General features: G+C 46.5%; 1 protein-coding gene across 3 annotated transcripts in view; it reads left to right on the forward strand.

The window, feature by feature from the left end:
• PLPP1 (phospholipid phosphatase 1) overlaps positions 1–21318 on the forward strand; it is a 112638-nt gene that overhangs the window by 35950 nt on the left and 55370 nt on the right. Inside the window, exons 2-3 of one of the 3 annotated variants that reach the window (XM_006267306.4) lie at positions 11478–11629; positions 17661–17941. In XM_006267306.4, coding sequence (XP_006267368.1) covers positions 11478–11629; positions 17661–17941 — 433 coding nt within the window. The remainder of the gene's footprint in view (positions 1–11477; positions 11630–17660; positions 17942–21318) is intronic. The other 2 variants (XM_059725178.1, XM_014594045.3) reach the window with 2 other exon arrangements.

Below are 21318 nucleotides of genomic sequence, written 5' to 3' on the forward strand. Positions count from 1 at the left end.
TTGATAAGATTGTTTATTTCCTCCTTCAATACACTCTTTGCTAGTGGCTACTTACTAAGCTAGCTGTTGCTTTTGGCTGTAAGCAGCATGCATCTGACTATTTAGTACTCTAGTGAAAAGGAGTAGCAGCTGGTGCCAGCAGGCACTTGCTCTGTAGCTATGCTGGGATGCATGCTTTTGACATTGTAGACCTGGCAGGCAGTCTTGCTCTTGGACCTACTGCAGAAGTTGTTACATGTCACCTTTCAAATCTGTTTAAACAACGTTTCTGGATTATCCCTTGGCATAGACTATAGAGATGTGGCCACTAGTAGCAGATAGAGCTCTCTTTTAGGAGTCTAAAGGAATTGAGTCAAGAAGTTGTACTAAAGTAAAAAGTGTTGCCTGGTTAGTTGTATACCATGCAACCCCAAGTCAGTATGTGTTCCTGGACATGGGAAGAACTAGAGCTAGATGATCCCTTCCAACCAAGTGCCTCCCACCCCCTATCCTGTTTTGTAGTGAGGAGCGGTGTCTGGCTTAGTGCCTTGAGAGAGAGAGAGAGGGATCCTTCAAGGAAAATGCCTTTTGAGTCCTAACCCATGTAGTGAGCAAAAAATTAGCCTTTTAGGGCTCTAGAAGCCTATGTTCAGGATTGTTCCTTTTACAGACTCTCTTCTGTTCTTCAGTCCTCATGTGAGTCACCATTTTGGCTCTGTACTTATTCTCAGTTGCTCTTTTGCCTTGGCACACAGCATGATACAGTTGAGCACTTTGATAATTCATCTGGCTATATTTATTTGCTGTCACTCTACTGGGGTCAGTGTGCACCATATCAAATGCTGTACTGAAGTCCATATTAGATCATCTGCATTTTCTTTATCTAGAAAGTCCATTATTTTATCAAAGATTGGTGTAACACAATCTTCCTCTCATAAACCAATATTAAATGTTTCCCTCACTTACAGCCATGTCTTTTTTTCCTTTTATAATGCATTCTAAAGCCTTGCTTCTTATGTATCAGATTGTCTCCTACTCCATCCAAAAAGCTCAGAGCAGCTTACAATAACCCACAGATTCCCCAAACACCCCCCCCCAAATTCAAGAGCTCACTAAACTCCTCAGTCCAGTTGACTTTTAACTAGTTGCAAAGCTTGCCTCCCTGTTGTCCCCTCCCCATCAAACATTTTAGTTACAGACCTATATCTGTTATTCTTCCAGTATAACTTATGATCACTTGAATCCATTTTTTCAAATGAGCCAGTTATAGAAAAATATGTCTTTATTAATTTATCAAAATCTCTAAAGATTCATAGATGTTAGGGTCGGAAGGGACCTCAATAGATCATCGAGTCCAACCCCCAGATCTTCGAGTCTGACCCCCTCTAAAATTGCAGCCCTCCTTTGGGTTAGTATTTAATGAAACATTCCTCCTACAGCAGGCCCTAACATGTATTGGTAGCATTTGATTTTCCAGAATTTTAAAGCCCGGGACACCCTTTTCCCCCCCCCAATCGGAAGACATGTTTAGAAACAAATGCAGTCCCTGTTATTTCATTCCCCTCCCCCCCGGCACTTTAATACTTAAGATTCAAAAACTTCAGTTGTTTTATTTCCCTGACTTCCTACTGTTTGGGCTGTGTGGCAGGCTTGCATGCAGGCACCAATGTACAATGAGAGTACCTGTATTCAAATTTAGTAATTCAGTTATCGTAGATTCATAGAGTGTAGAGTCAGAAAGGACCACAAAGGATCATCATGTCCAACCCCCTGCCCCTGGCAGGAAAGACGACCCCAGCCAGGTAACTATCAAGCTTCTTCTTGAACTCCAAGTTAGGTGATAATACTACCTCTCTTGGAAGCCCATTCCAGATTTTGGCCACCCTTACTGTTTTTTGTTTGTTTGTTTGGTTTGGTTTTTTTTTTTTTTTTTTAAATCTTCCTAATGTCTAACCTAAATCTACTCTCCACTTGTTTGCACCCATTATTCCTAGATCCTCCTAGGAGCGCTCTTTAGAAACAAGCACCTTTAGAGTTCAAGTAGCTTCTCATAAGTGCTCCATTGATAAGAATTTTTAGTAGGGGTAGATCACTGCATGCCTAAAGTAAAGTTTAGGGGTTCATAACCTTTCTGAGTACATACTTGTCCCAGAAAGTAGAAGTATCAATTCCTGTCTATGATTAAAATTTTGCTTCTCCACTGGATCTTTAGTCCTCTTTCCATTCTCTTTTTAAAACCAACTTAAGCTTTGCATCTAGGTCTGCCCAGCCATTTTATAAACAGGAGGAAATTAAATCTTCCAACTAGTTGCCAAACATTTGGTAGAAAATTATGTTGATGGAAAATGCTTATCTCATCAAAAACTGTATCAGCTAATAAAAACTGCTGATTATGATAGTACTGTAATTCTTTTAGTTAGTTAGCTTGATGCAGGAAAAAGTAGAGAACTAATTGGATGTAAGCTTGCAGTGTTATAATACTTAAATTACAATTGCAATTTCTCACATCTTTAGCTGACTACACACTTGGCTTTCAAAAATCAAACTTCTGTTCCAGTATTCATAAAGCATGTCTCCTTCCTTTGCTGAAAGAAGCCAAAGGGAGCAACACTGCAAGAAAACATAGATGACAATTACAAATGTCCTGGTTTAATCAAAATAAAGTAATCACTTTTCCCAAAAGAGGTCACTACACAACTCACTTTTTTGGCATTACCATGTTTTAAGAATTTAAAGTAAATCAAAGTTGTTGGGTTTTTTTTTTTTCTCAATGGCTGTAAAAATCAACTGTTAAAATCTAAATGACTTTCAGATACAGACTTTAACACATGCCTCACGATTTTGACTGGAACATATTACTCCATAGTTTGGCTAGCTAACTTGGACACTAGCACTCCATTTATTATAGACTTTCATTCTGCCCTATCACTGCCTTTCTTTTTACTATTGATTTGTTTAAAATAATATCCCAGTGCTTCCTAAATATCCATATTGCATGGCATACAGAGGAAGCATACCAAAGAACAACTTAGTCTTGCAGATGCTTATACACTTAAATAACTTGGTATATGGATAGACCCAGAGGCTCTGTGGCTGCTCTGAATAGGGCTCTTGGGCCAAGTGTCTGAATCTGGTCCAGTTTCAGGTAGGGCACAAAGGGCACATCCCCACAAGCAGGGGTGTGCACTTGCAGCGGCAAAAAATTTGTGCTGCTATGTTTTGCCACTGCTTACGCCTCTGAGCATGCGCTTTGGTGCAGGGCAGAATGCCTCACTTCAGTGAAAGGGCTGTTTTCCCCAGTCCTCCCAACTCCCAGCATGCTGGAGGAGCCAGGGTAGAACTAGAGGAGGGGAAACACTCTGGCTGGCAGCCAGACTCTCTCCTGGGAAGACTATGCCTCTGTCTGCTGGTGCATACTTTTCTGGTATGCATCATTTTTTGTGGCTTTTTTTCCCTTTTTCCTACTGGGATTTCCTGGTAGCAAATTTTGTCCCCACACTGCAAATTAGCAGTATGGGGCACTTTTTAGTTTGCTGGGCATGTGGTTTGTGGAGCCACAAAGAGGTTTGCAGTGCCACAAATCACATGTGCCTACACATCTGGATCTGGCCAGTGAATCCTTTTGAACAGGAACAGGAACAAGTGCAGTATCAATAAGGTTAACAAGCCACTCAAAAAAGAGCAAAGCATGATGATGGGGCAAAGAAGTGATTGACTTAAAATAGTGATTCTCAACTAGGGAGCAATATTAGCATTATTATGTGTACAAACACCTACACATAATTCACAAGATAAACTCGGAGATTTCACGTAGGAATCTGGTCAAAAGGATTCTGACCTGTTGTCTTTCTGAGTTTTTGCAGCAGCAGCAGAATTGCTGTAGTTTACTGTAGCAAAAAAAACCACTGAAAGCTAAGAGCCATTATTTTCTAAGGGGTACCCTGAATTTAAGTAAGTTGAGAACTGTGCCCTACAAGAAATAATTCGACTACAATTGGCTAGTTTTTCATAAGCCTTATTGAAGAAACCTTTTCCCTAGAGGAAGTAATAGCTTGGGAGTGTTCCTTGGAAGGTATTCAGGCATAAGCTCTGATAATGAAGACAACAGGGAGGGTTATGGAGGAGATGAACAAATGGTATCTCTTCCATTGGAGGAACAAATGGTACCTCATAATGGAAGGTGGAATAGACATGTAGGTAAGACCCAAGTGCATAGGGAGGTTTCTTATTTTTTGTGATCTTGAACTTAACACATTTTGGGAGGGGAAAAAAGTCTGGTATCTTGGAACAATCTGGAGCACAGTTTATTGCCACATCTGGGGATTTTTGAGTTAAGGTTGTGACATAGCACTATACATCATATTTCCTAGGGCTCTGAGTGAGTCTAGCTGATCACTAACAGCTGAAAACTGACAACAGGGAGGCTGCTATGGTTTAGCAACTAGTCAGATTTTTATGAGGGAGGTGCATTTTTAAAGCTGACAGTGGTGATGGGAGAATCTGACTGAGACAGCTTGGTAATGGCTATGTATTACAGTAAGTACATATGCAGTTGTGTTTTTCTTTTCTTACTTGAAAGCTTTAAAAATGCCTGATGCTTTAGAGGTAAGCCTTTCACCTGTTAATAAAATTAGCCCATAATACTGTTGTGCTGTTCAATGTGTTTATTAATGATCTGGAAGCTGGAATAGAGAACTTCTTGAGCAAAATTGCAAATGACACGAAACTGGGAAGGACTGCAAACACACTGGAGGACAGGAGCTCAATTCTGAAGAATCTTAACAAATTAGAAAGCTGGGCTTGAGCTAACAGGTTCAAGTTCAGTGTTCACAGATGCAAGGCACTGCACCTCAGGAAGAATAATGACAAAACAAACACTCTCTCTCTGGATGGCAGCATTGCACAACAGGATCTAGGAATTTTGGTGGACTACAGACTCAATACAGTCTACAGTAGGGGTGGGCAAAATTATGGCCTGCAGCTCAATTTGGTTCACCAATTGATCCCACGTCAGCCAATTGATTGATTGTTTCCAGCCCACAGCTACCCCCACAAAGAGGTTTGCAGCACCACAAACCACACATGCCTGCAAGTTTGGATCTGGCCAATGAGTCCTTCATGACAGACTCCTGTGAGACTCCACTTGACACCTCCAGCCATTCAGACATGGCTCCATTTTAGTTAACCTTTGCTTGCGGCTATTCACCCAGTTATTTATCCATTTTATATTAATTTTGTTTAGCTTGAATTTCTCCAATTTGTTTATGAGTATGCCCAAAAGTGTTGCTGAAGTTCAAATATAGTATATCTAGGGCAGTGCTTCCCAAACTTCCTCAGCATAACCCTATTTATGACCCCATTTCCCTAGCATAGCCCTTCACTCCCACCTTGCAGCCTTCCACCCCTCCCTCATGCCCCTTACTCCCTGCCCACAGTCCCCTGGCCCTGCGAGTGCCCATCACTCCCAGCCTGCAGCCCTCCATACCCCCAGGGCCAGGGCTCACAGCCCCTTACCCCCCATAGCAGGACCTAAGCCCTGGCTGCCACCTGTGGGAGCCAACAGCTGCTGCGGCTATGGTGAAGCATAGAGCTTGGTTCCCCCATCCTCTCCCTCAGGGACAGCATGGCCAGAGCGGAGCCTGTTGGGAGGACAATGTGGGCTGCCTGCTGTGGGTTTGGGGCTCCCCTGCCACTGCCCTCTGCCCGGGGGCTCCGTGGCCCAGCAGAAGGGACCTGGTGTGGGAGGGAGCACTGCACCATCATGGGTGCCGAACTGAGGCCCCTTTGCGTGCCCGGCAGCAGCAGGGGCACAATTCATCCTTGGATCTCTGCCATGGAGGCACATTACTTCCTCCGGGGCCAGGTCCTGCCCACTGGGTCACGGAGGCAGTTCCTGCCTAGAGCTGGTCCAACTGGGCTGCAGCCCCACATCCCACTGTGCTCCCGAGATCCCTGTTTGTCACGACCCCATCTGCTGATCAATAGATTGTAAGGCTGGAAGGGACCTCCAGCCCCCTGCACCAAGCAGGAAGGACAGCTGGGGTCAGGTGACCCCAGCGAGGTGACCGTCCAGTCTCCTCTTGAAGATTTCCAGAGTAGGTGATTTCACCACCTCTGGGGAGACCTTATTCCACAGTTTGGACACCCTTACTGTGAAGTTTTTCTTAACGTTGAAACGGTCCTCCAGGAGTTTGTGGCCATTACTCCTGGTCTTCCCCAGGGGTGCCCTGGTGAACAGCTGTTCACCAAGCCCATGATGTATTCCCCTGATGTTGTGGTAAGCTGGTACCAAGTCCCCTCTCAGCCTTCTCTTTTTCAGGCTGAAGAGTCTGAGGTAGGGAAGTTGAAGTTGCACCCCATTTGGAGTCACGACTCACAGTTTGGGAACCACTGATCTTGGGGTCTACCTAACTCAAGGAAGTGGTCAGCCAATTTTGCAGGCAAATCCCAGGGCTGGCCACTGTTTTCATGGCTTGAGCATGGTGGGCATCCCATGCTTCTGATTGGCCAAGGTGTCCCAGTGATTGGTTGTGAGATCTGTCCCACTGATTGGTTGTCCCACTGATTGGTTGTGAGATCTGTCTATCATGTTGCCCTGCCGCTTGCCACTGATTGGTGGAGAGGGGTGGGCTGCATGACAGGTAGCCCTCTCATCCAATCAGTGACAAAGGATGGCGGGGGTAAAGGGATAGTAATCTTGCCAGCAGCCCTTTATGCTAGCAGTCTGTTCCCTCCCCCCCCGGCCGCTTCCCTCTTCTCCCTGGCAGGCTGCGTGGCTGGGCTGTAGTGCTATGAAGACTGCTGGCTTCTTCTGGGGAGCCAGCATTTTATTCTTCGTAAGCTTTTATTTTATTTTATTTTTTTAAGCGAGCCTGCCATTTCTTACAGAGCCTGCTTGATTTTGCCATCGTGAATTCACTAAATCCATACCTATATCCCAGTGATGTATCTAGGGTGGGCAGATAGTGGCAACTGCCCCAGGTGTCTACTTGCCAGGGAGGAGGGGTGTGGCATGAAAAATAGCTGCTACTGCTGGCAGCTGCATGTTTGCCTCTCTATTCGGTTTTTTAGATTATTGATTTCTCTGCGTCTCTCTGGTATAACTGCTGGCAGTTAAATAGGGGTGTTCTGTCAAGGCAGTCCCTCTTCATAGCATCATAGAATCATAAAAAGTTAGGGTTGGAAGGGACCTCTGGAAGTCATCTAGTCCAGCCCCCTGCTCAAAGCGGGTCCATCCCCAACTAGATCATCCCAGCCAAAGCTTTGTCTAGCCGAGTCTTCAAAACCTCCAAGGATGGAGCTTCCACCATCTCTCTGGGTAACCCATTCCAGTGTTTTACTATCCCTATAGTGAGAAAATTCTTCCTAATATGTAACCTAAATTTGCCTTGCATCCACTTTTCCATCCACTCTCCCCTCCAGCCTCCCCAATCCTACCCATACCAGAAAACCCCGCACACAGGTTTGTCCCAGGTAAGCAAATTACAGTGCATCCTAGTTCCTCCCCTGAGAGAGGACTAGTGGAATCTCCTTTTCTTTTTTTGAGCTCTTTCCGTTTCACAGAAAGGCTGTGGCTTATGTTCTCTTTGAAAGGGGTAAAGGGCGGAGTGGGTAAGGGGCTGTGAGTTCTTTGCCCCCATTCCTTCCTCTGTGGCAAATGGCTGATAGGCAAGATTGCTACTGACATGATCTGCTGCTTTGCTCTACATCAGAGTATATCTTTTGAGCCTTTGTGTTGAGTGACATGTCCCAACAGTGGAGTACAGAGTAAAGAACTCTCTCCCTGTCTGCTAGGTAGTAGGTAGGCTCTTGTATTTATATGCCCAAATTTTCATTAGTCATGGCTGTTAGTTTCATCTTTCTTTTCTATTACACTGCTCTCTTTCTTTTTTTTTCTTTCCTCTTTCTCCTAATCCCAATACAGACCACTCTCAAGAGGTTTATTTTTTTCACAATTTATGTGAAAAATAGGTTGTATTGTATCTGGTGACCAAAACTGGGGCTTAGTTTGTAAAAACAACCTTTCTTATCCCCATTTTGAGCTCTTGTAGAGACAGCTCATCAGAGTACTAATATCTTGGTGCAAAATGGTTATTAGATTAGAGATGACACACTCCAAACCTTGACACACCCTGTTGTGTGTTCAGACAGGTTCTTCATATCCTGCAGTAATTAGGATGAACAGAAGTATTCCAAAAAATCCATGTCTGATGTTTTATGACACAAACAGTGACCACGTTCTGGGGGTTGTCCAGTATGCATGAACTGGAGAAAGCTTGCATATGAGCATAAGAGCATCACTTCCATATTCTGCCTCCCTGCTTTAATGGAAAGCAAATTCAGTGGAACTTGGTGTGCACCTTATTGAGTTAGGGAACTGGCCAGAATCTATAAGGGGCAGTCATGGTTTGTATGATGTGGTAGTGAATAATTATGTCTATAATTAGAAGAGGCAGGGTGAGCATTTCATTGGTTGCCACAAAACAGTTCAGATTAATTGTTTTGGAATAATTATTTTCAGAATCTGTTTCATATGGGTGAAAGAGGAATTAAATTTTGCCTCTTTCTCTCTGCCCTCATTGGGTGCGTCCATGCATACAAGCACGTGTGCCTGCAGCAGCTCAAATAGAAGCGGTGCAAATTTGAGCCAGGGCTTTTTGCCTCAGCACACATGCCCAGACATGCATTTTGTGTGGAGTAAATTGTGTCACTTGGGGCAAAACTAACCCTGCCTGGCTCCTCCCGGATCTGCAGCCAGGGGGAGCTAGAGCCTGGGGCCAGCACCTGTGCAGGCCTCAGCAGTATAAAAACCTGCCCTGGCCAGCAGCTCAGGGCTTCTTGTCCTCAGGAGCTTCTGGGGACCTCAGCTGGTGGTTCCTCCATGGAGCTGTTGCCATGGGCGTGCATGTGGTAAGCTTTATGGACATCCCGGTCTTCTGTCCCTTCTGCAGGCAGAGGGAGACCCTGGCACACATGACTCTCAAGTATGCCAGGCTACAGCCCCTCCACCTCCACCTCCAGAACCTTCTCCTGAGGTTCTGGTTGAATTTCACCCCCTACCTTTTTGTTTTTGGTCACCCTATCCGTGGCTCCACCAAGTCTCGGGACCTCCTGGTCAACCTCCTCCTGGCCCTGGCCAAGTGGGCCCTGTACTTGACCAGGAAGAAGGTTCTGGCCAGGAAGGTGCCTGGAGACTGCAGGGCCGCTTTCCCCTCACTTGTCCGTGCACATTTCCAGGCAGAACACCAGTGTGCAGTGTCCGCCTGCTCCTTGGATGCCTTTGAGGCCTGGTGGGTGTGGCCTGAGGAGCTTTGCTTGGCGTCTCCCTCAGGCGTACTCATTTTCACGTTTTGACCCTTTGACCCACACATCACTCCTGTCCTGTTTTTTTGGCTTAGCAGCATTCACCCATTAGCCCCCATACAATAGGGGTTACTAGTTAGCTGGGTGGGCCTTAGGGCCCATGGTATTTGAATGTTACAAATAGACAGGAGCTTCTGCAGCCTGGGCAATTTAGTATCTGGGGACACTACCCCTTGTGCTAAATAGACTGCTGAACCAGCATCCCAAATTCACTTTTTCAAATACTCCCAAATCTGCTTTCTTCCACAGTTAGAACAAAAGAGAAAGAGAGAGGGATTGATTAGATAGGCAATGTTTTATTGCTACATTTATAATGTTAAAGCAGTTTGGAAGCCTACCAGTGTCTCTAGCATCATAATAAAATAAATCCTAAATATATGTTTTAATGTTTGCTTTTGGTTTCCTTATCACATGGTGTATGTGTGCTGGGGGGGATGAGGGGTTTGCAGGAGTGGGATGGGAAGGGGGGTAGAGATTTATGGGTGGATGTCGGGGGGGATGCAGGTCAGTGTGTGGGTAGGTGTGTGGGGGCTCCTTAGGAGGGTTGGGTCCCCTGCCCCACACAGGGTAGAGCCCCCACCCCACACACAGCACATGGACTGCCCTGCTTGCAGGGTCCCAGCCCCCCCCACCCCGCTGGTCTCCAGCCCCTTGCTTGTTCTCCTGCTCATCTCCAAACCCCTGCTCATTCTCCTGCTGGTCTCCACCCTCGGGAGGCTGGAGATGAAGAGGAGAATGAGCAGGAGGCTGGAGAAAGCAGGGGAAGTCTCTAGCTCATCTCCAGGGTCTCATCTCCAGCCTCCTGCTTGTCTCCAGTCTTGGAGGCTGGAGATGAGCAGGGGAACGAGCAGGAAGCTGGAGATGAGCTGCAGATGTTCCCTTCTCATCTTCAGGGGTTTGTCTTCAGCCTCCTGCTCATCTCCAGCTCCCTGCTCGTTTTCCAGCTCTGCCTCCAGTCCTCCGGAGGCTGGAGACAAGCAGGGGAGCGATCAGGAGGCTGGAGACAATTCAGGGATTCCCCTGGTCAGCTCCAGCCTTCTGATCACTCCCCCTCTCGGCTCCTGCCCCCACATCGCTCCCCCACCTGGCTCCAGCCTCCTGTATTGCCCACAGCTTACCAGCAGCAGCAGTGGTGATTAGGGCTGCTCAGCCCCCCTGTGTGGCTGGGGGCAGCAGGGCTTGGCCCTGGCCACCTGGCATCTGTGCTGCAGCTGCTACATAGTGCAGGTGTGGCCCAGCTTGGCAGGGTGCCGTGTGCTGTCTGGCAGCTCGGGGGTGCTGTGGCTGTCACCCAGGGCTTGGTGCAGCTCAGCGTGAGCGGTCAGAGCTCTGAGACAGTGTGTGCTGCCCTGCCAAGCCGGGCCGCACCCACGTGATGAGGCATCACAGGTGCCAGGCAGCTGGGGCCAAGCCCTGCTGTCCCCTGTGCAGGGGGGGCTGTGCCATGAAGCCCTGAGTGGCCCTGACTGCTGCTGCTACTGCTGGTGAGTGTGGGGATGCTGGGGTGGGAGGAAGGGGGGAACAAACAGGGCCTGGGGCCAGGCAGGCCCGCCCCCCCCCCCCCCCCCCCCCTCCACCAGCCACCCAACCCTCTACTTACCTGGCATGAAGTCGGGTCCAGGTCCCTGCAGCTTGCACTGCTGCCTGCCCCACACAGGCAGGCAGTGTGCTTCAGCACCGGGGCAAGGGCCAGCCATATAGATGCTCTGGCTGGCTACCAGAGCATCTCTGTGGAGGACCAAGCCTCTGGTTAACCCTCTTTTTTCTCCTGGGGTATTTTTTTTTACCCCGGTGGGTCTAATTTTGCCCCTGGCTGCAAATCTGCAGTGCAGGGAACATTTTTTGTTCCTGCATGTGGCTCTTGCAGCATCTCAAAGGTGGTTGAATCGCTGCAAGAGGCACGTGTGCGCTCGTCTGGATGCGCCCGTTTATGCCTGTGTCTCTGACAATCTTTTCAACCAAGAATCTCTAAAAAGCAGCCTGTGTGAAAGCAAAGCTGTAATCTGACTTGCTGCATGTTTGCTCCTCTCTTTTGCATCTTATTTCTCTTTCCCAGAAAAAGCTTGGGGATAGTGTATGTATGTAAGAGAAACTTATAAATATTCCTTTGTAATAATTTTTATTCCTTTTGCTAGCTGGCTTACCTTTTGCAATTCTCACTTCGAGGCATACCCCCTTCCAGAGAGGCGTTTTCTGTAATGATGAATCCATCCAGTATCCTATCAAAGAGGACACCATTTCTTATCAGTTGTTAGCAGGAATAATTGTTCCTCTCGATATAATTGTTGTAAGTTCAAACCTACTTTTCTTCCTTACGTATAATTTGGTGGTTGGGTGTGGGGAGGAGGGGGAACCTGATTTGTTGTTTAAAAAAAAAAAAAAAAGAAGAAAAAATGAAAACTCATAATGTCCCTAGACCAGGTGACATTAGGGTAACAGAACAGATGGTCTGGCAAGGAGAATTAGAGAATTCTCTTGATTTGAACCAAAGAATAATAACTGTATATCAGTGATGGTGGTATATGTTTTGATTACTGACTTAGTCGCCACTGACTTAGTATTTGGCATGGCAGAGCTATCCCCCCCAAGCCCCCTCTCTGCTTTTGCAGTAAAAAAATAGGTCCATTTAAACCAGAAAGTAGCGTCCTGAGTTTCTGTATAGGAGTTATTTTTGCTGTGCAAGTATGCTGCTATAGGATTGTAATATAATAATAACATTTTAAGTCTGAGCTTATTTGTTTTTATTATCCAGTGGTAAGCAATACTTCAGTGTGGGGAAACAAGCAGTACATTCCCTTTAAAAAGAGTGGAACATTGGCCATCAGCCAGAGATGATCACTAACGATAGCTAATTTACTGTTTTACAAATATGAAAGAGAAGGAGTTTTTGAAAAGTTTGTTTTTATTGTGGCTCCTTTTGAGCTCAAGATAAAATTTGCCCTGAGACACAATGCTTTGCAGTCATTGTCACTCAGTATTCTCAGGGATTATGTATTTTCCCATGAAATACACAAGACTTTTAACAGTTTTAGAATTGCATGATCCTTGCTCCAAGTGTCTTTTATAGATTAAGTGATGTGTCCATAATACCTGTGATGGCACATTTTGGGGTTTTATTCTTTGTTCTTTTATGTAGCACAGTTGCCTTCAAGAAATTATTTAAATGACGCTCTATAAATTAAAATCAAGAAAGTTAGCACTATCAGCCTTTTTTTTTCTTAAGCCTAATAACCCCAAAAGGAGACATGATGATCTGGCTTAGGCTCCTGCATAACATGGGCATACAATTCAATTTGTGGTTTAACCGGAGTTTAAAGACTTCATCCAAAAGCTCTGCCACTTTTATAACATAATTGCTATTAAAACAATAGCCTAGTGCCTCTTTACCTTAGACCAGGGGTGGGCAAAATATGGCCCATGAACTGGATCTGGCCTGCCAAGGTACTCTATTCAGCCTGGCCCAGGCATGGGAGGCAGCCCAGACTGTGGTGTATGCTGCTGGTCCCGCTGCCCCCAGGTGTGGCAGGATGGGGGCAGTGCAGCAGTGGGACTCCAATTCCCAGCAGTCCCCTCCTTCCACATGCCATTGCTAGTGTCTCCACCACTGCCAGCCCCAGCTTCGCTGCCCAGGCACCCTGGCCCATCTGCCCCACATGCACTTTTGGGGGTGCCAGATGCAGCAGGCAGGCGGGCAAGCAGGGTTTCCAATGAGACCAGCCCTGGGACACCCAGGCAGGGTGTGCTCAGCTGTGGGTGAGTGGGGAATGGAGTTCAGGAACAGGACAGACAGGTGGGGTCCGAAGCAAGGGTCACAGCACAGTCACAGTGCAGGGCTGGGCTCTACTCCTTACATGGTCCTGCCATGCAGGGAGCAGATCATGGCTCTGCCCTGGGCCCTGGCCCCACACTGTCACCACCCTGCAATCCTGGCCCCTGCCCCACCCACCCATCCCGCTCCTGGACCCCACTCCACCTGAGTGTGCCCTGCTCACAGGGGTTCTTACTGGTCTCCATGGAGACCCTGTCTGCCTGCTCTGTCTGGTGCCCCTGGCAGTGTGTGCAGGGCAGGCAGGCCTGGGCCGGATAGGCTTGATTGTTCTCTTGCTGTGCTGTCCTAGGTGAGCTGGGCAGCACCCCCCACCCCCCTTGCCCAGCCTCCAACAGTTCACCAAGTTTCCTAAAGTGGCCTCCAGCCAAAATAATTGCCCACCCCTGCCTTGGATCATGGCAAGCTCAAATAGCACGTTTTATGCATGAGGCTATTTTCTGCTTAAAGTTAAGGATGTCTGTTTTGCTTTCTCAGGATTGGACCCTTGGTAAGAAATCCTTTTTGCTATTGATAAAGCATTAAAAAATAGCAGACAAGGTTTCTTGGGTGAATTTGATATAATTTATTAGACCAACCCAAATGGTTAGAGAATAGTTATTAAGCAAGCTTTCGGGTTCAAAAACCCTTCGTCAGGCTAAGAAAGCTTCAGGCTTCCTGGAAGAGCACACACCAACTGCTGAAGCTTCCTTAGCCTGACGAAGGGTTTTTGAACCCGAAAGCTTGCTTAATAACTATTCTCCAACCATTTGGGTTGGTCTAATAAAAGATATCAAATTCACCCAAGGAACTTGTCTGCCTATGTCCTTAGACCAACATGGCTACAACCCAAACCCTTAAAAAATAGCACACACTTATGGTGTTTACTTGAACAGAAAGAGGGTTGAACACTATACTAATAAACTGGCAAGTTTGTAAAATAGCAAGTGTTATCACTACAAGGTGAATCAGAAATTAGTCAAAGTCTTGCTGAATAAAGGCACATTTCTTTTTATTGTTACTAATTATTCAGGAGTGGAACCTGAATTTAGGTACTGTTGGCAGAAGGAAGCACTGTAATGGTCAGAACAAATGTTGGTGTCTTTTTTGGTCTATTAATTTCTCTATCCTGAATGTTTTAGGAAATAACTAAACCTGGAAAACAGTGCCTGGTTATGATCTCTCTTTTCCAGCAAAAAAGTTCCACCAACTTCAGTGAAGTTGTAATTTATCAACAGGATGACATCAAAATCATGGCCACAATGTCTATAATAAGATAACGTGTTTGCTTGAAAAATGTAAGGTGCCTCTGATAACCAATGCTCATAGAAGGTCAGGCCTACTAACTACTTGAAAATCTCTTTATATGCAACTTGCAAAAAGCAGTTACCGAAACCTTAGAACCCTGTGTAAAACTCTACTTCCATTTGACTGTGCAAAGAAGAATAGCTCCTTGATTTTAATGGATTTTAGTGGCACAGAGACTAGAACTTGAAATCCTAAAACAGAGCAAAGTAGCTACAGATTTTTACTAGACAAAAGTCAATTTTAATACTGTAGCCCTTCCTAGTTATCTTATCACTACAAATAATTGTCACTTACCTTTTTTGTTTGCTTCTATATAGCATACCTAGTACTTCATGCTCTTTTGTCCCTATGGGATCTTCCCTTTCCGTTTTATTCAGAGCCAGATTTCTTATTTACACTGTTATTTACTGTCCCATTATCTTCAGAGGGAAATACTCTTGTTGGCTTCAGTGAGCAGTGGATCAAGCCTTTAAGCAGCCTTTTATTAACGCACAGATTCAGGAATATATGTAAGCCTATATCTAACTTCTATGAGTTAGTAACTTGTACACGGTTCTAGCTATTCTTTGAAGTGGAATATCTTGGGAAGACAGCCCATATACAGGCATAGCTTAAAATCCCCTTCTGTCTCATGGAAGTTAAGTTACAAGACTTCAGGTCTAGAAGTAATATGTCATACTTGCAATTTACATGAGAATCAGAATGGCAGCAATATACAATCACTTTGCAGAGGGGTAAATAACAAATTGAGCTCTTGGGCTCTGCTTTTTCATAGTCTTTCAGAATATACTTTTTTTTTCAATTAGCATTATTCGCACTACTTTAAATCATTCTTAGACAGTGTTTTCTATTTTAGCATCGAAGAAAAAGGTGTCTCTCGAATTCTGAACAGCTTGGTGGGATGTGTCTAGTGCAGGGGTAGGCAACGTTTTTTGGTCGGAGTGCCGAAAACCCCCACAATGCCTACCTTGGAAGGTGCCAGCATGCCAGAAAAACAAAATGAGGGCAGGGGGTACATGGCAGGATGCCTTGCATGTGTCCCTTGCCTCCCCATCCAAAGACCCTGCCGCCCAGCCCTGCTGCCCTTGCCCCCCCAGCCCGGGCTCTGTGGCTGGGAGCAGCTACCCAGAGCTGGGGCCAGCTGCAGCCAGGAGGCTCCAAACAGCTGTGCCAGGCTCCGGAGCCCCAGCATCAGCTCCATACCAGCGCATGCACCCGTTCATCAGAGCAGGTGGTGAGGCAGGGGCCTGAGGCATTGCAACCCCGGTCTCTCCCCTGCTCTAGGCACAGAGCTGGTGACTGGGCTCCGGAGCCCAGCGCAGCTGTTTGTAGCCAGCCTGGGCTCTGGGCAGCTGCAGCAAGCAGCAGGCAGGCTGCAAACAGCTGTGCTGGGCTCCACAGCTCCAGCATCAGCTCCATGCTGGCGGCGACTGCACGTGCACTTTGGGGCAGACAGCAGGCAGCTGGGACCCTGCAAGCCCTGCTGGGAGCAGCCTGGGCTCCAGCAGCTACCCAGAGCCAGGGCTGGCCCTGGTGTGCTGAGCAAAATGGCCTTGCGTGCCATGCTTGGCACGCATGCTGGGGGTTGCTGACCCCCGGTCTAGTGTCTTTTCATGGCTTTCTGGTAGGCTATCTTGTGGTTCAGATCCAGCACTTGTGCTTCTCTTTGCATAGTATCTTTTCATAAAGACTAAATTAAAATTTTATATTTTTATAATAAAACACTTTCCACAAGAGACTGAATTGAGGGGAAGGCAAACAAAGTCTGCTGGCTTTCTGAGCATATGAGAAAATAATTAATCTTTGAGCTTTTTTGTGCTCTGCATTGTATTGGACAGAATTAATATTAGGCAGACTCCCTTGTTCCTTTTAGAGCCATTATTGTTTTAATAAGACTTAATTTCAGGTCCAGCCCCTCCAGTTAAGCTCTTGACTTCCCCAAAGTCACCACACTTTTGGCACAGCTGATTAATTTATGCTTAGAAAAAGGTTATGAGTGGAAACATGATGTAGAATAACATGTGCCACTAATGTGTCCTGTACAGCAGTGTGGGAAATGTTTTTATTCTTTTTGGAAACTAAAGTCCTTTTTAGGGCCTCTGTTAACACTGCCACTTTTTATAAGTTAATGTAAGACAGAATAAGAAAATTATTTACATGTAAGCTTCTTAAAATTATGTTGGCTCCACTGTTGGAAATTCTGTTTCTTCTGAGTAAATTCCAGAAAAATTTGCTTATTTCCATATCTTAATAATACAATTAGAGGTGCACTGATACATTGATCCATATCGTATCAGCACTGGTAAAAGGAAAATTGACAGTATTGGCAATTGGCTTTTATTGGCTGATATGGCCAGTAATGTTGGCGATTTAAATGCTGTGTGCATGCGTGTAGCCACAACATGCACACAGCCAGGAATGCAGCCTGGCAGCTTGGAGAGCAGCATCCATCCAGGAAGTCTGTCAGGGGAGACGGGGCATGGGGGAGGGAAGGAGTGTAAGGGAGGCAGATTGAGGCCTTGCAGTGAGGGAGGGTGTGGGGCTGGGGCATGGGTAGTCACTGCCTAGCCAGGGTGTGGCACAGGATGGAGCTGAGTGGGGTTGGCTCCTGCTGCAGCACACACCCCTGGGGGAGGCATGGCAGGGTGTGTCCCCCGGATCTGTGTGTGGGGCAAGGGCAGGTTTCCACTGTGGGCTGGGGCCAGAGGCTGTGCCGGGCTCTTCCTGTCACAGGGTGGGGAGGGCTGGGTCGAATGATAGTGGCACTGGGAGTGGGGGCTATAGTGAGTTTTGGGGTGGCTGTAACCCACCCATAGCCCCTCTTAGTGCCACCACTGCCTGCCCTGCCCCACCTGAGTGCAGCCCCAGCCTAACTCCTGCTGCAGCCCCACTCCTTCCTTCACCGTGGGGGCCTCAATTTACCTCCTCTGCCCCTTCCCTTCCCCTCCTTCTCCACAACAGACTTACCAGCTGGACACTGCTCTCCAAGCTTCTGGGCTGCATATTGGCAATCAGATCAATATTGGCCAATATGGCTGGTCAACAATCAGTATCAGTCCAAAAAATCTTTATCGGTGCAATGTTACCATTTGAAACTATACATGTATTGACAAAGCTAAGGTTTTTGATAACTACTAATGCCTTTCTTTCAAGGGGATATAGATATGTTTCTCTATTGTAACTGGTATCTATCTCTGTTTTTCAGATAATCATAGGAGAAGCCCTGTCTGTCTATTATAACCATTTGCACTCAAATTCGTTTGTCAGAAATAACTACATAGCCACTATTTACAAAGCCATTGGGACATTCATTTTTGGTGCGGCTGCTAGCCAGTCACTGACGGACATTGCCAAGTATTCCATTGGTAGACTGCGGCCTCACTTCCTGGCTGTATGCCAACCTGATTGGACACAAATCAACTGCAGTCTAGGTTACATTGAAAACTTCCCATGCCAAGGAGACAAAGCAAAAGTAAATGAAGGCAGGTAAGTCTGCAAACCACATGTATTGTATTGGAGGCTATTGTTATGTATATGAAATCCTTAAATATAATGATGATTTGATTGGTTGGTTATGGTTATGTGGCACACTTCCACTGGATGAAGAGATATGGTGAACCTGCAGAGCAGTTGTTCAGGCACTGGCATTTCTGTCTTTTCCAAACCCACATGAATTATTCATTATAATACCAAAAGGACATGATGCCAGTGAACACAAAAGATATTGTCTTAAGCTTTGTGCTTGTAATAGAATTTAGGTAACTAAATGTGTTCCCCTTTGAACTGGTTGTTTTGGAGAAAATGAAATACGATGCACTGGGGCAAGGGCAGATTATTTCAATTCACAGTGAAGAGTGAAGCACAAAACTACTTTCTGAATGGAGAAAGACTTGAATTAAAACTAAATAACTTTTAAATGTAAAAGAAACGTAACAAAACTCCAAATAATCTATGTAAAGTATGTAAGACAGGCAAGAGGAATACTTTAGTTCAAACTCCACTAAACAATATTTATTTAAATATAATAAATGCTTACTAAAACAAAGTAAAGGGGGAGAGAATCAGAAAACTAAAAAATTTTTTTGTCAGACTGACATCTCTCTGTGACCCTCTACAATAGTAAGGATGGACATTTGAAAGCATGTTCCAGAATAATTCCTGTTATTAACATGACTCGGGCTCCCTGCAAATCTCTTAATATGATTTGTGTGTGTGTGTATGCAATAAACTTTTTTTACAAAAGTAGCTTTTTGGTGAAGTTGGGATGAAGTGAATTATGTTTGTTAGGCCCCCCTCTACATAGGTTCATAGATGCTAGGGTCAGAAGGGACCTCAACAGATCATCGAGTCCGACCCCCTGCCTCGGCAGGAAAGAGTGCTGGGGTCAGATGACCCCAGCCAGATGCCTATCCAGCCTTCCCTTAAAGACCCCCAAGGTAGGGGAGTGCACCACCTCCCTTGGAAGCCCATTCCAAATTTTGGCCACCCTTACCGTGAAGAAGTTTTTCCTGATATCTAACTTAAATCTGCTCTCTGTCAGTTTGTGACCATTGTTCCTTGTTACCCCAAGATGTGCCCTGGTGAATAGAACATCTCCAATCCCTTGCTGCATCCCCCTAATGAATTTGTGGGCAGCCATAAGATCACCTCTCAGCCTTCTCTTGTGGAGGCTGAAGAGGTCCAGGTCCCTCACTCTCTCCTCATAGGGCTTGTCCTGTAATCCCCTTATCATATGAGTGGCTCTCCTCTGGATCCTCTCAAGTCTATCAACATCCTTTTTGAAGTATGGCGCCCAGAACTGGACACAGTACTCCAATTGCAGTCTGACCAATGCTGCATAGAGGGGAAGTATCACCTCCTTGGTTCTATTTGTCATGCATCTGCTGTTAAAGGTGCAATGGGATCTAATGCACAGTCTATACAATCTGTCTCCTGCCAAGCCACACATGCATGGCAGGAGGTGTGATTGTGGGATCATGCATTAGATCCCATCATGTCTTGTTGCCAGTGCAGGGGGAGCCTGATCCTGGGCTCCCCCTAAACCAGCAACAAGCAAGCTCCTGTGACTGGGTGCCCCGTCAGTTGATGAGCTCCCAGCCATGGGGGCACCCCACATATCCTCAAGGGTGGGGGATTGCAGCTGCCATGATCTCCCAGGCTCAGGGGTGTGTGAAACCCACCCCTTGGGCCTGGGGGATCATGGCTGCCAGAGTCTCCTGGGCTTAAGGGTATGTGAAATCCCTGGGCATGGGGGATCATGGCAGCCACGATCCCCCAGGCCTGGGGTTTCAAACAACTCTGCAGCAGCCATACCACCCCAGGTAATGGGACCCATCTGGGTCCCACCACCCAGTGTCCACAGCTGTGGGACTCCACATGCTGCTGGGACCCAGAGTTGGCACCTGCTGGGGCTAAGAGTCCCCTCAGTTGTGGGACTCCCATCCCCAGCTGGGCGTGATGCATACCTGCTACTGGGAGCCTCTTCAGCTGATGTGGCTCCCAGCCGTAGGAGAGTCCCTACTACACTGCAAATTAAACTCAATAGCAACTAGCTATAAAGTTAATACACATTTGGTATGTGATAGCTTCTTTGCATGTGTAGCTGGTCTTAAGTTAATTGTGCAATTAACCAGTTAATTGCATGATACCTATAACATGTAGATGGGGCCATGGTGTATATTTAGATTTAGAATTTTTTTTCCAGCTGTCTCCACTCCAGCCCCATATTCTCCCCCCCCCCCCCCCTTCAGTACTAACCAGCTGTCCCCATAATCTGTTCAGAGCTCTAATATTCCTTAATGGAAAAATGTTCCATCTTAAATGTGTTTGGAACATGGTTTTGGCCTTTAGACATAGCTGTTAAAGAAGCTGGTAGCTGTGCATGTGTTGGATAGAACTTGGTCCTTGATTTGGAAAATGGTGGCATATGCTATATTAAACAAAATATTTTGCAGCAGTGGGGGGAGGGGAGGAGCAGGGCTGGGCCCGGTGCAGGGGAGGACCAGGCCTGAGGGTGGGAAGAAGCCAGGCCGTGGCGGCGGGAAGCAGCGGGCCTGGGCCAACCCGGTGGTGGTGGGGGGACAGGAGGAGTGGGCTCAGGGCCAACATGGAAGAGGTGGGGGTGGGGGAGGAGGCTCGCGCCTCACCTCCCCCCGTTGCTGTGGTGTTGGGCTGCACTGGGCTGGGCTCACTGCCCCCCTTGCTGAGATGGCTTCTCCCCACACTCGGGCTCGCTCCTCCCCTCCCCGCATCAGGCCTGGGCCTGCTCCTCCCCTCCCCCGACTGCCACGGTGTGCCCACTCCTCCCCCCACCCGTGTCGAACCTTAAAAATTAAGTGAAACTCCACTTGGTGCACAGAATTTTGTAGCTATCATGTCCAGCTTCCTTTGACTCTCCAGCTGGACTGTACATTTACAGCTGGGTCAGCTGGCTGTCAGTGTGGGTTCTGATGTGAGGGTTGAATGCTCACTTGTGCATCCATTACAGAGTGCCTTACCCATTCTACCGGTGTCCTTTATATTAATGTTGTGATATATATGAAAACAGACACCTTTGGTGTGTGGGCTGTGGGGAAATACAGCAGACAGATGTACTGAAAACCTATTTTTTTTATGGAGCTCCAAATAAACATTTTAAATATAGCCATATAACGTACATTTTTAGTGGCATCAGCTTTCTTCCTAAGGGATTAGTGGCATCAGCTTTCTTCCTAAGGCAATTCCATTCCAAAGTGTTTGTGACTAAGTGAGACGGGGAAGGGATGGCCATATTTTCATTCATTGCCTGCAGAACTTTATATCAGAAATAATATAATAGATATCAGAATCAAAGGTATTTATCTTTGTGTCTCTGATTCTGTGGG

The sequence above is a fragment of the Alligator mississippiensis genome, chromosome 3, assembly GCF_030867095.1.
Source record: "Alligator mississippiensis isolate rAllMis1 chromosome 3, rAllMis1, whole genome shotgun sequence".
Taxonomy (NCBI): Eukaryota; Metazoa; Chordata; order Crocodylia; family Alligatoridae; genus Alligator; species Alligator mississippiensis.